The 14,381-nt window shown below is 33.2% G+C and overlaps 1 protein-coding gene across 1 annotated transcript in view; it reads right to left on the reverse strand.

Annotated features, from left to right (window-relative positions):
- The window catches only part of POLA1 (DNA polymerase alpha 1, catalytic subunit), a 331,346-nt gene that overhangs the window by 178,845 nt on the left and 138,120 nt on the right, over positions 1 to 14,381 (reverse strand). The window contains 2 exon segments of the mRNA XM_020989869.2: positions 3,339 to 3,470; positions 5,219 to 5,400. Coding sequence (XP_020845528.1) covers positions 3,339 to 3,470; positions 5,219 to 5,400 — 314 coding nt within the window.

Raw genomic sequence — 14,381 nt, forward strand, 5'->3', positions numbered from 1 at the left:
GAACATAAATTCCTTGAGGGCAAGGACTGTTTCACAGTTGTACCTGGAATAGTAACTGGCACATTGAGGTGAAAGACAACTGTCAACATTCTATCAATGAAAACTGTTTATTTCTGATCCTTTGATTCTCCTTGTTATTTCTATTTCTTTAGCCATTAAAAAAAAAACAAAACTGATCAACATCTCCCCCTAAGGCCAGGGAGTCCTTAAGTAAAATATGAAGTTCATATATAATTCCTTGACAGCAGTCTTCTAAAGCTCTTCTAAGAAATCACATTAAAATTAATACCTGAAATGAGATTTGGGTACTATGGTCTTTTGCTTACTCTCATTTTCCATCCTCCATGAGAAGAGATAATCAAGAATGATTATTTTCATAAACTGTTGTTGTTTAGTCAAATAGTTGTGTCTGACCTTTGTGACCTCATTTGGGGTTTTCCTGCCAGAGATCCTGGGGTAGTTTGCCATTTCCCTCTCCAGCTCATTTTACAGATGAGGAAACTGAGGTAAACAGGGTTAAGAGACTCGTCCAGGGTCAAATGGCTAGTAAGTATCTGAGGACAGATTTGAACTCAGGTCCTCCTGACTCCAAGGCCAGTGTACCACCTTTTACAACCCTACTGCACTCATTCATAACCTGAAAGAGCTACAAAGAAAATGTCTGAGTGGGAAGTTGGATTAAATGCCTTCCAAGTTTCAATCTAAGATTCCAAGAAGTCCCTAAGTAGAAGGGTGGCATGATGAGCTACCTATGTTCTACCTATGTGTGTATGTAGCCAGTATTTTGGAGCTTTCTGTAGAAAGCACAGAATCTCAAAGAGCCTACCAGGTATCAAATGGAGAAATAAAAATAGAGGTAGATGACATAGGAAGTTTATTAAAGGTTGGTATGGATAACAGAATGAAGCTTCAATTAATCAAGAAAGACATAAAGAAGCACCACCCTAAAGAGGTATCCATGAATTTTAAAAGTACCCAAAGAGTAGGAGACCACAGCACCTCCCACGAAAAAACACTCAGACTGCCTTTCATATCCAAATACAAAACCTGCAGAGAAATGAAGTACCTCTCTGTTCTGAACGCAACACAAAGACAAAAGTGAGACATTCCATTGCTAGAACACAAGACAAATACCAGCAAGTAGGCACCAACTTCAGAGAGCTGCTGTCTTCTTAACCCTACAAGACAATTCAGTTCAACCCTGAACTGTAGCAGAGACTTTGAGAAATTTTAGAGAGAATTCACAGAAAAAGAAACAAGTAAAAAATTTTTATAAAGGAAGGGCCTGAGTCCATCCAGCCTTCCACATCGAATTTGGTGAGTTGTCTTGGCACAGATGAAAATAACAACTTTGTAGTAAGTGCTCTAGAAACCTATGAGAAGGAGCTAGTTTTTTTAATCTAGGTTACATGTTTCAAAAACAAAACAGGAAACTGTTCCTGGGTTAGGAAAGAATTCTACATTTGTTGCAGACTTTGTTCTTACAGATCAAGCTATTCTAACTTAATTTGTCCAAATGTTCTTTGTTCATTAGGAAAGAAAATGATAAATTTCTCCCAAAATTTCTGCTCTACAAAATTCATTGCAGAAGACTTCTAATATTCTAAACAGAGAGGATTAAAAAAAAATTTTATATAAGGCAAGGTTATCTTCTCTTGTTCAGTAAATTTACATCTAGTTGACTGGAAAAAATGAAAGTCTAAAATATATGTGTTGAATACCAAAATAGAAAATGTGGTTCCTTAGATCAGGTGCCAAATTCAAGTAAAAATGGAGCCACTAAACTGTAGAAAAGGATCCCTGGGGACTGCATTCTGACTTAGAAAACCACATACTGATAATATCTACACTGTATTTAATCTGGTTCTGCTGCACTTGTGAGCACTGTGGGCTACAAGTACCCAACAGGCTGCATATTTGATACCTTTGTCTTAGATAACTTTTATTCCTATCCTACTGTTCATAATAGAATAATGGATACAAGATTGAGCACTTAAATGTTTTAGATTTCATTATCCTCTTTAGCCTTATTTAATGCTAAAAGAGAAAAACTTACTTCAATGTTTAGAAAATACAAATCACTAACCAAGAATCATAATATGGTAGCTGCTTTTTCTTTCTCCAGATCAAAGACAAGAGTCACATTACTTTACAATGATGAATAATAGTATTTTTAAAATTGGGAGGTAGAGGAGAGTGTTTTATACTGGCTAAAACTTAAATATCTTATTTTTTCAATGTCTTGCCATAAAATTTTCATTTTAAATGATAAGGTAAAGTTAACTTCTAAGTAATATGACACTTAACTATTAAAAGAACAATCAAATCTTTAAATAATCAAAAGTGCTCAAGATGGAGATGAGACCTACTATTTCAACAATATAAGGAAATCTCAGATGGGGTTATGACGCAGGTCGGTCCCTTTACTGTAACTTTTTACCTATACAATTGCTTACAGCACCGAGATATTAAGGGTCAAAAAGACACTCTAGGTGTCAGAAATGAGACTTGAATCCATATCTTCCTAATTCTAAGGTAAACTCTCTATCTGCTATGCCACACTTCAAATAATCAACAGCTAATTGGGGGGAAAAGGCAAAATTAAGGGGAAGTTTTGCTTTTATTAAATCTTGGTGAGGGAAAAAAAAACTTATTTATACGAATTATCATGAAAGGGTTTTTTTTATACTCGAAGAAAGGCTTTCTGATGGCTGACAAGAAATTTCTGCCATTTTCCAGTATTTCCCAACTTTAGAAATATTCTGTTTTAAAAACCAGATAAATTGCACCTAAATCCAAAAGATGTTTCCTTTGACTTCCTCCAAATAACTACCATTTAAAATGTTATGGAATACTGTATAAATAAAAAGTACTACAGATCAGCTTACTAGATAGCAACATGAGATTCTGTGATATTACTTATCCAAATGCCTATACATAACGCTGACTTTTTCTGAAATCAAGACTAAATGGGTCTTTTTTCACAGACTGAAGTGTTTCCTAATTGTATTTTCTTTTTTATTCAAAGCAAAAGTCCAAATTTTTAGGAAAATTAATTTTCCTTTCATGAAATTGATGTTCTTCCAACAGAGACACCAAAATCTTTCCTAATAGATCTGTTTAACATTTTGAGAAGTACCTTCCCTAAGTATTTTCAACAAATTATTTTCAAAATTATGCATTTCAAAATAAAAACAAACACAAAACCATGAATATTCACTTTTAAAAGAACGAACAGACATACTAAAGCTTTATGTGTGTGTGTGTGTGTATATATGTGTATACATATATGTAAAATAAATTTGACATATACACAAGAGCTCATTATGAATACTTACATTGTAGTATTTTTTAATGCAGCGCCTGATATCCAGGATTAATTTATTGTTCAGTTGGTCAGTAAAGGTTATAGGTGAAGCATTACAATCTATATTACAGCAACGAAACAAGCTGGGTTCTATCTGGGTTCCCTACAAAGAAGAAAAAGGAAGTAAAGACAGACAAGCACACAGGAAGTTACTGCAAAATTATGTAAGGATTTCATGTCTAAAGAAATTGCATACCATCTCATTGCTCAACACCACTAATTCATTTTATTGGATATTTTTCAAGCTCATTTTTTTAACATTTCTCCCTCCAGGGCTTCTTCAGACATATTTCCCTTATCCTGCCACCATCTCCATTAAAGAAGAAGTTGATTAAAAATTGTTTTTCATCTGTCAGTATTCCTCATTCAACAAATGATGTTGAATAAAAATAATCTAGCAGAATCTATGGCACAAATCAATTTTTCTCCAACAAAGAAAACGTCTTTTTTTTTTATCAGAAATAAATATCCTTTCCAGGGATATTAATCAATATCTGCAAATCTGCCCTTGAAAGGGCCAAATATAAAATTGTACTAATAATCCACATGACATTAGCTGATTATCACATATGTTATTTAGTTAATTTTTGACAGGACAGCATAGAAGTAAAAAGTATTATGCCACAAAGGAATATCTATTTTTAGAAATGCATATTAAAATCCCTTCAAATTTTCAAACTAGAAGTTTTATAAGAGTTAATTATTAGTAGTCAGAAATGTCTGTTTTATTTCCCATCATTTTACATAGATAATAAGCATATCACTCAAGTAAACAGTTTATTGGGGTTTCCCTTATTTCTCTCTACCTCACCACCCTCCCACCATGTTGATAGTAAAAAAAAAAAATCTGTGCTTTTCTGATTCAATCTGGCATCCCCCCCCCAACTCCCCACCCCCCAGCACTAAGCAATTCCAGGTGGAAGAGATTTTAAAGCTTGACATCCGCTCTTCCACAGTTAGCCCATCTGCAAGTCGTCAAGCCTCCATGCAATTAACTATCTTATTTACAGCTGTAATGAAGCAAAAGTCAAGGATTTAGCAAAGTATTGCTGATCTGTGTCTGCCTTTTCTTCTCACTTGCTTCCAAAGACTGCTTTGTTTTGATTTTTTAAAAAAATGCAAAACATCTGCTGTTTGTCCAAATTAACTTAAAATAATTACTTTTAATTTAGATAAAAGATACATTTTCTTTCAGCTTCAAGGTTTTGCACCACTCTGCTGCTTACTAATTTGCCAATGGCTAATACATGCATAACAGTGCAGCAGAGTTAAGTACGTTGGCCAACCTTCAAGTTCTGAGCCAAGGTCAGTGATAGATTTCTTGGCAGTGCTTCTTGAGAGGAATGTCTCCCTATCACTTTTTCATGTCTGATATTCAAAGACAGCAGGAAAGATAACAGAGCAGTACCTTTGTCAAAAAGGAGGTAAGTGGAATGGGAAAAGATAAGTGAAAACTTTTCAAAAACTCTTACTTCTCATTAACTTGATTTAGGATAAAGGAAAATGTTACTACAAGCTTTAGTAAATGGGACAAAAACTCAAGTTACTAATTAAAGAATTTTTAAAAACAGTTTAAAACAACTTGGAATTTATAAGAGATAATCATTTTCAAATGAAGACCAACAGGTCAAAAGAATCAAAAAATATTTAAACACATTGAAAGAAATGTTTTCTTATTTCATTTTTTTGAAAAGTTTAAGAATAAACTGATCTTAATTTTTATACTATAATCTTTAAACCTGTTCAGCACAATTTCTTCCTCGACTTTCTCCTTATTCAAAAAATACAAAAGAAATTAAAGCCCATTTCCAATAGTTTGTACACAGAAGCAATAAGAAAAAAGTAACTAACCGAACCATCAAAGACACCATCACAAATGTTCTCAATTCCACATTTAGGACAAGAAAATTTGAATCTTTCACAGTCCCTATATTTTTCTTCATCACTGAGTTGTGCAGGGCCACCAAGTAAGGCATCATTCTCTTCATCTTTATGATAATGTTGATGAACTCTGAATTGAGTGGGATCCAGTCCTATTAACATGAAAGGAAAAAGAAAAGATCAGAAAGGTGTATTTATTTAACTTACTCCCATCCAAAAAGGAATAATTCAAAAAGCAGAAACAAACCTTAAGAAACAATGATACATAAACACACATATATATTTAAATGTTAACAAAATACATTTGAGCATTTTAATCTAAGTCTCATATGTCTATTGCATGGACAAGTGATTAATATTTACAATTGCTTTATGAATAAAACAAGCAAAGTGCATTAATATAAAGTGGGAATATGCTGCAAATACATTTGGTTGCTAAAGCAACTACTTTTATAGGATGGACTCATTATTTTCTTTTAAGTTAGACCGAAAAATCTCAAATGTAATAATGTTCATAATTATTAAGAAATATTCATCTAAACAAAATGGCAGCATTAAAACAGAAAAGAGACTAAAAATCCCATTAAGAAGTAAACACATTCATTGATATTACAACTCCTTCAAGACCAGACACAACAGCCAACTCTGATTTCAATGCAGTAGTCGATTTCATCTTGGCTCAGTGGTTAACAGCATGTAGGTTGCAATCTAATGCGGTGGTTAAAATTCAGCCACTGCATTTGAAGCAAAATGCAGTATGGCTTTTTGGTTGGCAAAATTCAGATACTTAGAATAAACATAAGAACAATAACAATGCCTATTTTATAAGACTATAAAAAAGAAAATGGCCTCCAAATCTCCAAGAACACATTCAATATTTCATTGGGGAAAAAAATCAGTCACTGTATTGTTTTATTCTCATTTTTAGCAAACTATTTAAAGGAAATAACAGTATTTTAGGTCAACAAGATTAATTTATTTTTGGCAAATACAACTGTCAGCATGTACCACCTGATACCTCATTTAAGTATAATTACTCAATAGTACAGCTCAGAATAAACGCATTCCAAAGAAAAACTTAAGAAGTCCAGGTCTGAGAAAAAGCTAAGGAAAAATGATTCATATTTATCTGGTCTGGAAGTACATTGAAAATGCAGCAAAAAAATTAGAACTTCACATGAAAGTAAATTAATGACTAAATTCCGTCACCTTTCTATTTCATCCAGTTTCATGAATATACTTTACAGAGTGTTGTTTAACACATGCACACACACCCTGCAAGGTATCCTTTTAATTCTGATTATAAGCATACATAAAAAACTGGACAAAATACAGTTGTAAGGATTTAATAAACTGCTGCCCTTTGTAGGAATCAATGCTTAACACTTCCTAAAATGATGGCATATGTCCTCAGAATAGCAATGTCTCTAAAATTATCAACATATAAGTTTAAAAACTACTGTACTTCACCAGTCTTTTATATTGTTACAGCTTCCTGTCCCAAAGGATTCGATATATTTATACTTTATAAGTCATTTTCAAGAAGAACAATGGATATCCCAATAGAATAGTAACTTGTGTTTATATTGCATTTTAAGGTTTGGAAAAAAGCATGAATTCATAAATAAACGTTAAAGGTGAGAGTTGGGTTACAGATAGAACAAGTTATAGAACAATTAGCAGTGAGGATACTTTTTTTCTTGTTAGGGAAGAATTAATGCTACTACTTTTAAAGCATCATCTAGCTAATTTTGGCTGTGAATACAGACTAACTTCACCTTACAGTATCTGTGTCAAAGTTATGTATTAATATTTTTCCATTCCATATGTTCTCAATATTCTTTATGTTTTAGTAATTTTTGGGGGGAGAGTTAATCATAGGTAACTTTTAAATGAATATATAAACTTCAAATATTCAAAAACAGAGTGAAAAATTATTTTATATGCTTTATAATTCTACAAACTGGACAGAATGGGAAGCTGTACCAACAATATACTGATCTCTCTTCTCCTGGGCCACACCACAGTATACTTAATACATCTGAACACACCAAACTGCATCCGCCTGCAAGAGGGCAAAATGTCCATTTGGTAAAGAAAACCTGGATGCTGTATTGCTGCTCATACAAATTCATTCTCTTTGACTCTAGCTAAAATGTATGCTGAATCACTCGGCCTTTGAGAAGTATTTGCATTTACATAGCCAAGTTTTATCTTTATATTGCACTAACAAGACTGACTCATCCTCCTAATTATTTCAGATTTATTCACAGGCTGAATACTTCTACAGGTGCATCATCACTCTGTTGTAAGTCAGTTATAAAAGCAATAAGGAGTTTTAAAAATAATCAGGAGGTTCATCAATAAAAGAGAAAAAGAACAGACCCATGAATTGGGGATGTAACTAATGAAAAATAGAAAAGCACTGTTATTTAATATTGTACTAGAAACATTAGCTACAGCAATAAGAGATGAAAAAGAAATGGAAAGAATTAGAATAGGCAATGAGAAAACAAAGCTATCATTCTTTGCTGAAGATATGATGGTATGCTCAGACAATCCTAGAGAATCAACTAAAAAAATTGTTGAAATAATTAACAACTTTAGCAAAGTTGTAGGATGTAAAATAAATCCATATAAATCATCAACATTTCTCCATATTACCAACAAAACCCAGCAACAAGACATAGAGAAATCCCATTTAAAATCACTGTAGACAATATAAAATATTCAGGAGTCTACTTGCCAAGACAAACCCAGAACTACATGAACAAATTACAAAACACTTTTCACACAAATAAAATCAGCTCTAACAATTGGAAAAATATCACTTGCTCACGGGTAGGCTGAGCCAACATAATAAAAATGATAACTCTTCAGAGCCGTACCAATCAAAATACCAAGAAATTATTTTATAGAACTAGAAAAAAATAACAAAATTCATCTGGAAGAACAAAAAGTCAAGAATATCAAGGGGACTAATGAAAAAAAATGTGAAATAAGGTGGCCTAGCCATATGAGATCTCAAACTATATTATAAAGTGGTTTACCCCGATCTTATTGGAAAAGCCTCGAGCATTTCTCTTACAGGATTTTTATGATAATCTGATGATTATCAGAACTATCTGGTGCTGGTCAAGAAAGAGTAGTGGATCAGTGAAATAAATTAGGTACGTAAAACACAATAGCAAAAGACCATAGTAATCTAGTGCTTGATAAACCCAAAGACTTTTGGTACAAGAACTCAATATTTAACAAAAACTGCTAGGAAAACTGGAAAACAGTATGGCAGAAACAAGATATAGACCAGGGGAGGGGAACCTGCGGCCTTGAGGCCACATGTGGCCCTCTAGGTCCTCAAATACAACCCTTTCACTGAATTCAAACTTCACAGAAAAAATCCCAAGTTTGGATTCAGTCAAAGGCCACAGTTGAGGACCTAGAGGGCCACATGTGGCCTCAAGGATGCAGGTTTCCCAAATCTGGCAGAGACCAATACCTTATACTGTATACAACGATAAGGTCAAAATAAGTTCATGATTTAGACATAAAGGGTGATACCATAAACAAATTATGTACAACTGTTAGATCTAGGAAAAAGAGTAAAATTTATGACCAAAAAAGAGACAGAGCATTAAGAGTTGTGAAACAGAAAATTGCTTTTATATTAAATTAAAAAGGTTTTGCACAAACAAAACCAATGCAACAAAGATTAGAAGGAAAACAGAAAACTGGGAAACAATTTTTATAAGTGCCTCTGACAAAGGCCTCATTTTTCAACTATATAGAGAAAGTGTTTAAATTTATAAGAATACATGTCATTTCCTAACTGACAAATGGACAAAGAATGTGAATAGGCAGTTTTAAGACAAGGAAATCAAAGCTATCTATAGTCATGTGAAAAAAAGCTCTAAATCACTTTTGATTAAAACAACTCTGAAGTACCATCTCACACTTATCAGATAGGCTAATATGACAAAAAGGGAAAACATTGGAGAAGATGCGGGAAAATTGCACCATTAATGCACTGCTGGTGGAGTTGTGAACTGATCTAACTATTCTGGATAGCATTTTGGAACTATGCCCAAAGGGCTATAAAACCGTGCATACCCTCTGATAATGTCTGTGAATACCCATTATACATGCAGCCTAGGTGAAATAATAGTCTCAAAAAAAAATGTCAATGTCAAATATGAAAAAAAGAAGACTTCACAAAGAAATAAGTAAAATTAATTCCAATATTAAAAAACTGTAAAAAAAATTGGGGGAAAGTTCTTACAAAATTCCTTCTATGATACAAATATAATTTTGACATCTAAATCTTGGAGATGAAACAAAGAAAGGAAATTATATATCAATATCCCTAATGATACTAAAACAAAAATACTGAATGAAAAATGCTAGCAAAGAGGTTACAGAACATATTTAAAAGATTATATACTATGACCAGGCTAGATTTATACCAGGAATGAAGGGTAGATTCAATATTAGGAAAAGCATAATCATAAAAGACCATAATAATAAAAAACATGATTATTTCAATAAATGCATAAAAAGCCTCTAAGAGAAATGCTCGAGGCTTTTCCAATAAGATCAGGGGTAAAGCAATAATATCCATTATCACAAACATTACTTCATATAATGACCATAATCACTACCAAAGCAATAAGATGAGAAAAAAGAAAATGAGGGAATAGTCACAGGCAAACAATAAACAAAATTATTGCTTTTTTTGCAGATAATATGACAATCTAGAGAATAAATTAACTGAAACAGTAACTTCAGCAGAGTAGCCCAATATAAAATAAATCAACACAAATCACTAGCCTTTCTATACATTGCTAACAAAACCCAACAGTAAGACAAAGGAAAAAATCTATTCAAAATAACTACAAAGTATATGAAATATCTGGGAGTCAACCAAACAGATCAGAGACAGAAACTATGGGTACAACTATAAAACATTCTTCATAGAAAAAAAGAGAGACATAAATAACTGGAAAGATATTAATTGCCCATATTTGGCCAGGCCAATTTAATAAAAATGGTAATACTATCTAAATTAATTTACTTATTCAGGACCACAGCAATCAAACTATCAAAAATATTACTTTATAGAGAAAAAAATAATAACAATTCATATGGAGGAACAAAGTAAAAATAATCTTATGAAAAATAACAGGAAAGCGACCTAGGAGAAAGGAGACTAGCAGTATCAGAACTCAAACTATACTACAAAACAGTAATCATCATGTCTATTTCATACTAGTTAAAAATAGAAGAGACCAGGTACACAAGACCCAAAAGCAAATGAATGCAGCAGCAGTGTAGTTTTGGATAAATCTCCAAACCCCAGAAAACTGGAAAACAGTCTGGTAGAAATTAGGGTCACAACAACATCTTATACCATTTACCACAATAAGCTCCAAACAGATTCAGGATCTGAACAAAAAAAGTTCACATCATAGATCAGAGGAGCAGGGAATGAAAAACTCTGTAACTATGAGATGGGGAAGAATTCACAACAAAACAAGAGACAGTAAAAATCACAGAAGCCAAAATAGGCAATTTGGATAAGATAAAATTTAAAAGTTAATACCCCACAAAAATTACAGCAATTAAAACTATAGGGAAAACTAACTTGGGGGGGAAACTCTTTGAAGCAAGTTTCTTTGATGAATGTCTGAAATACAAGGTAACTAATTCAAATATAGAATTAGTGGAGCAGCTAGGTGGCACAATGGATAAAGCATCGACCCTGGAGTCAGGAGGACCTGAGTTCAAATCCAGCCTTAGACACTTAGGACTTACTAGCTGTATGACCCTGGGCAAGTCACTTAATCCCACTGCCTAGAAAAAAAAAATCAAATATAGACTAAGAGCCATTCCCTAAGGAAAAATGGTCAAAAAATATGAACAAACAGTTCTCAAGAAATTCAAGCTATCAACAATTACAGGAAAAAATGCTCAAAATCACTAATAAGAAAAATGCCAGTTAAAGCAATTCAGATTCCAACTCATATGCATCAGAACTACAAGGACTTTTTTAAAAAGGAAAATAACCAAAATTGAATATGGGAGAACAGACATGCTAAAATATTGCTAGTGAAACTATAAAGCGGGCCAGCAATTCTGGAAAGCAATTTGAAATTATACCCAAAAACTTAGTTTAACTGAACCCATTAAACTGAACCTGCAAGGGCACAAAACCCATCAATATCACTACTATGCACATACCCCAAAGTGGTCAAAGAAGAATAGAGAATGACTCAAAATGCACAAAAATATTCATAGCAGCATATCTTGATGTAGTAAACAATCAGAAACTCAAGCGGTGTCCATCAACTGTGGACTGCTGGTCAAGTTATGGCTTATGTATGTAATAAAATATTACATCCTCATGAGAATATGACTTCATGAGAAATGACAAAAAGGATAGATTCAAAGAAACCTGGAAAAATGTGCTCATTAGGAGTAATGCAAGCAGAACCAGGAGAACAAAGTATATATACATTGTAAACAACATAAAGAAAAACAACTTTGAAAGACTTAAGAACTCTGATCAAAGAAATGACCAATCGTGACTCTACTGAAACTCCATTCTGACAGACAGAAGATGGGCTAGAGGTGTGTTATGAGTCAAGATCTTTTCAGATAAGATTAATGTGTTCATATGTTTTGAGTGACTGTGCTTATTTGTTACAAGGGAAGAGTTGGAGGGTGCAGAAGTGGCAGCGAAGAATTAAGGAGAAGAAAAGGGCTGGTAATCATGATGCCCCCCCCCCAGAATGTCATCATGGAAGCATAAAAAAATACATGTACATATATGGAGGGAAACATACAAGTAGAACAGCTGTGAAATTACTGTTTAATTCATTATATAACTTAAAGAAGTTGTAAATAGAGGTCTGTGGTTTCACATACAATCCTCTTTTTCTGTTCTTCTTTGTATAAGGAAATATTTATGTTTCTCAGTGTTTGTTAAATTCAGAATAAATTAAAAAATTAAAATGAAAGGGAAGGAGACACATTCTTGATCTTCAAAAAATGGGTACTTAGTGTTAAATACAAATATAAAGGATTTTTTGTCACGATAAAAAAAATTCAAAATAAAAAAAAATACAAGAAAATGACCATTCTGGATTACCGGCAATGTCAAAAAATTTTCCATAGAACCTATTTTTGGGAGATGTTTTGAATTAACAGGCAAATGTTAGACAAATGTTTTAAATATTTCTTCATAAGAAAATATACAATTAGATATTTTAAAATATAGTATTACCTGGAAAAGTGTTTTAGGGAGTAAAGAAGTTGGCTTATTCAGAAGCAAAGCTCAACAGTTTTGTTTCTATAGATGTACTTAATTAATTTCTGCTTAAATTGCTTACAGGTTGCTTATTTTGTAGTCTCCATATGACTAAAAGTTTCTTTGCTTATACTACAATTCTTTTGGGCTAGAGTGAAACAAAAGAAAAACAGTATCTGGTGCTGCCACCTAGGGGTAGAGCTTTTGAATTTTAAAAAACGTGCCCAAAACAGAAGACAGAGCATGGGTTACTTAGTATTCAAAAAATTAGCCACACTATTATCAGACCTGATACTCCAAGGCAGAATCTCTATCATCATAATATTCATCTTACATGCTTCAGACTTGGTTTAAAAAAAAAACCAGACATAGTGAGAAGAGATACATATACATGTACACACACACACACACATACACACATGCGCGCATGCACACGCACACACACAGACTATTGTAAACAGCAGAGCCAAACAGTAACCAAATTAGTTTTTAGGTAATGGGTAGAAAACTAAATTCTAGATTGGTAACCTCTTGCAAAAGCAACTACCCCTGGATGACAGGCATAAGGAACAAGGATAATACACTACTTAGGGAAAAGAGCTTCTATTTTTAATGGAATGTTTTTGACAGATCACCTTAGGTGTTTACTAACACAGAGCACCAGTCAAGAAACATTCATTCTCATGTCTGCAGAAAAACTAGTCACTCCTGGAAATAGAAATCTGTGATTTATCTCAGTATAAACAGGCATGATGGAAATAATTTATTTTTTTCTATGACTTTTATCTTCCCTGAACGGACATGGTATAATAAAATATTAGAGGTACCAATGGAAAGAACACTGGATTTGCAGTCAGGAAAGACTGGCTTCAACTCTCACCTCTGAGTCTCTTTGTTATGTTATGTTGTTATTATTATTATAATATATTAACTGCAAAACCATGGGTAAGTCAGCTAATGTCTCTGAGCCTCACTTTTCTCATCTGGAAAACAGGGCAAAGCTGGCACAACATACAGAGTGCCGGGCCTAAAGTCAGGAAGACTTCATCTTCCTGAGTTAAAATCTGGCCAGTCACTTACCAGCTCTTTGAACCTGGGCAAGTCACATAACTCTATCTGCCTCAGTTTCCTCATCTCTAAAATAAGCTGGAAAAGGAAATGGCCAACTTGTCCAGTGTCTTTGTCAAGAAAACCCCAAATGGGGTCACAAAGAGTAGGACACTACTGAAATGATTAAATAACAACAAACCACACATACTGCCCACCTCAGAATTTTGTTATGATTCAAATAAAAATGTATGTGAAGTATTTTGCAAATCTTAAAATATTATATAAACATTAGTTTTTACATATTAAAAATTACCTTTTCATGGATGATATGCTTCCTGTTTAATATTCATGGAACATATATGTTTGAATGACTTTAGCAATACGCAATTTATTCAAGATGTTCATAATCTTGGTACAACTAGAGCAAATGTGGCTTTTCTGGATAGAATCCATATACTCTATCCTGCTCACTATTTTCTTAATGCCATGAGCTAAGCTGTTCCATTGTTTGGATGGTCATTGATCTGTTCAAGTTGGCTTTTTAAAAAATATACTTGCCAACACCCTCCCACAATAAAGAAATATCATTGGGGGTTATTAACCCTAGATATATAAGAATTTGATTACATGTAAGATAATTTCTTTATTTCCTATAAAAATAAGCTATCCATAATTGTAACTGCAATCAACAACACTAAAACCAATTCTAAATTATTCATCTTAATGGACAAAAGGAAAACTTGAATAAACACAAACTCACAGATATCCACCACCCTG

Source organism: Phascolarctos cinereus, unplaced genomic scaffold (genome assembly GCF_003287225.1).
Source record: "Phascolarctos cinereus isolate Bilbo 61053 unplaced genomic scaffold, phaCin_HiC Scaffold_726;HRSCAF=1367, whole genome shotgun sequence".
In the NCBI taxonomy this organism is placed as follows: Eukaryota; Metazoa; Chordata; class Mammalia; order Diprotodontia; family Phascolarctidae; genus Phascolarctos; species Phascolarctos cinereus.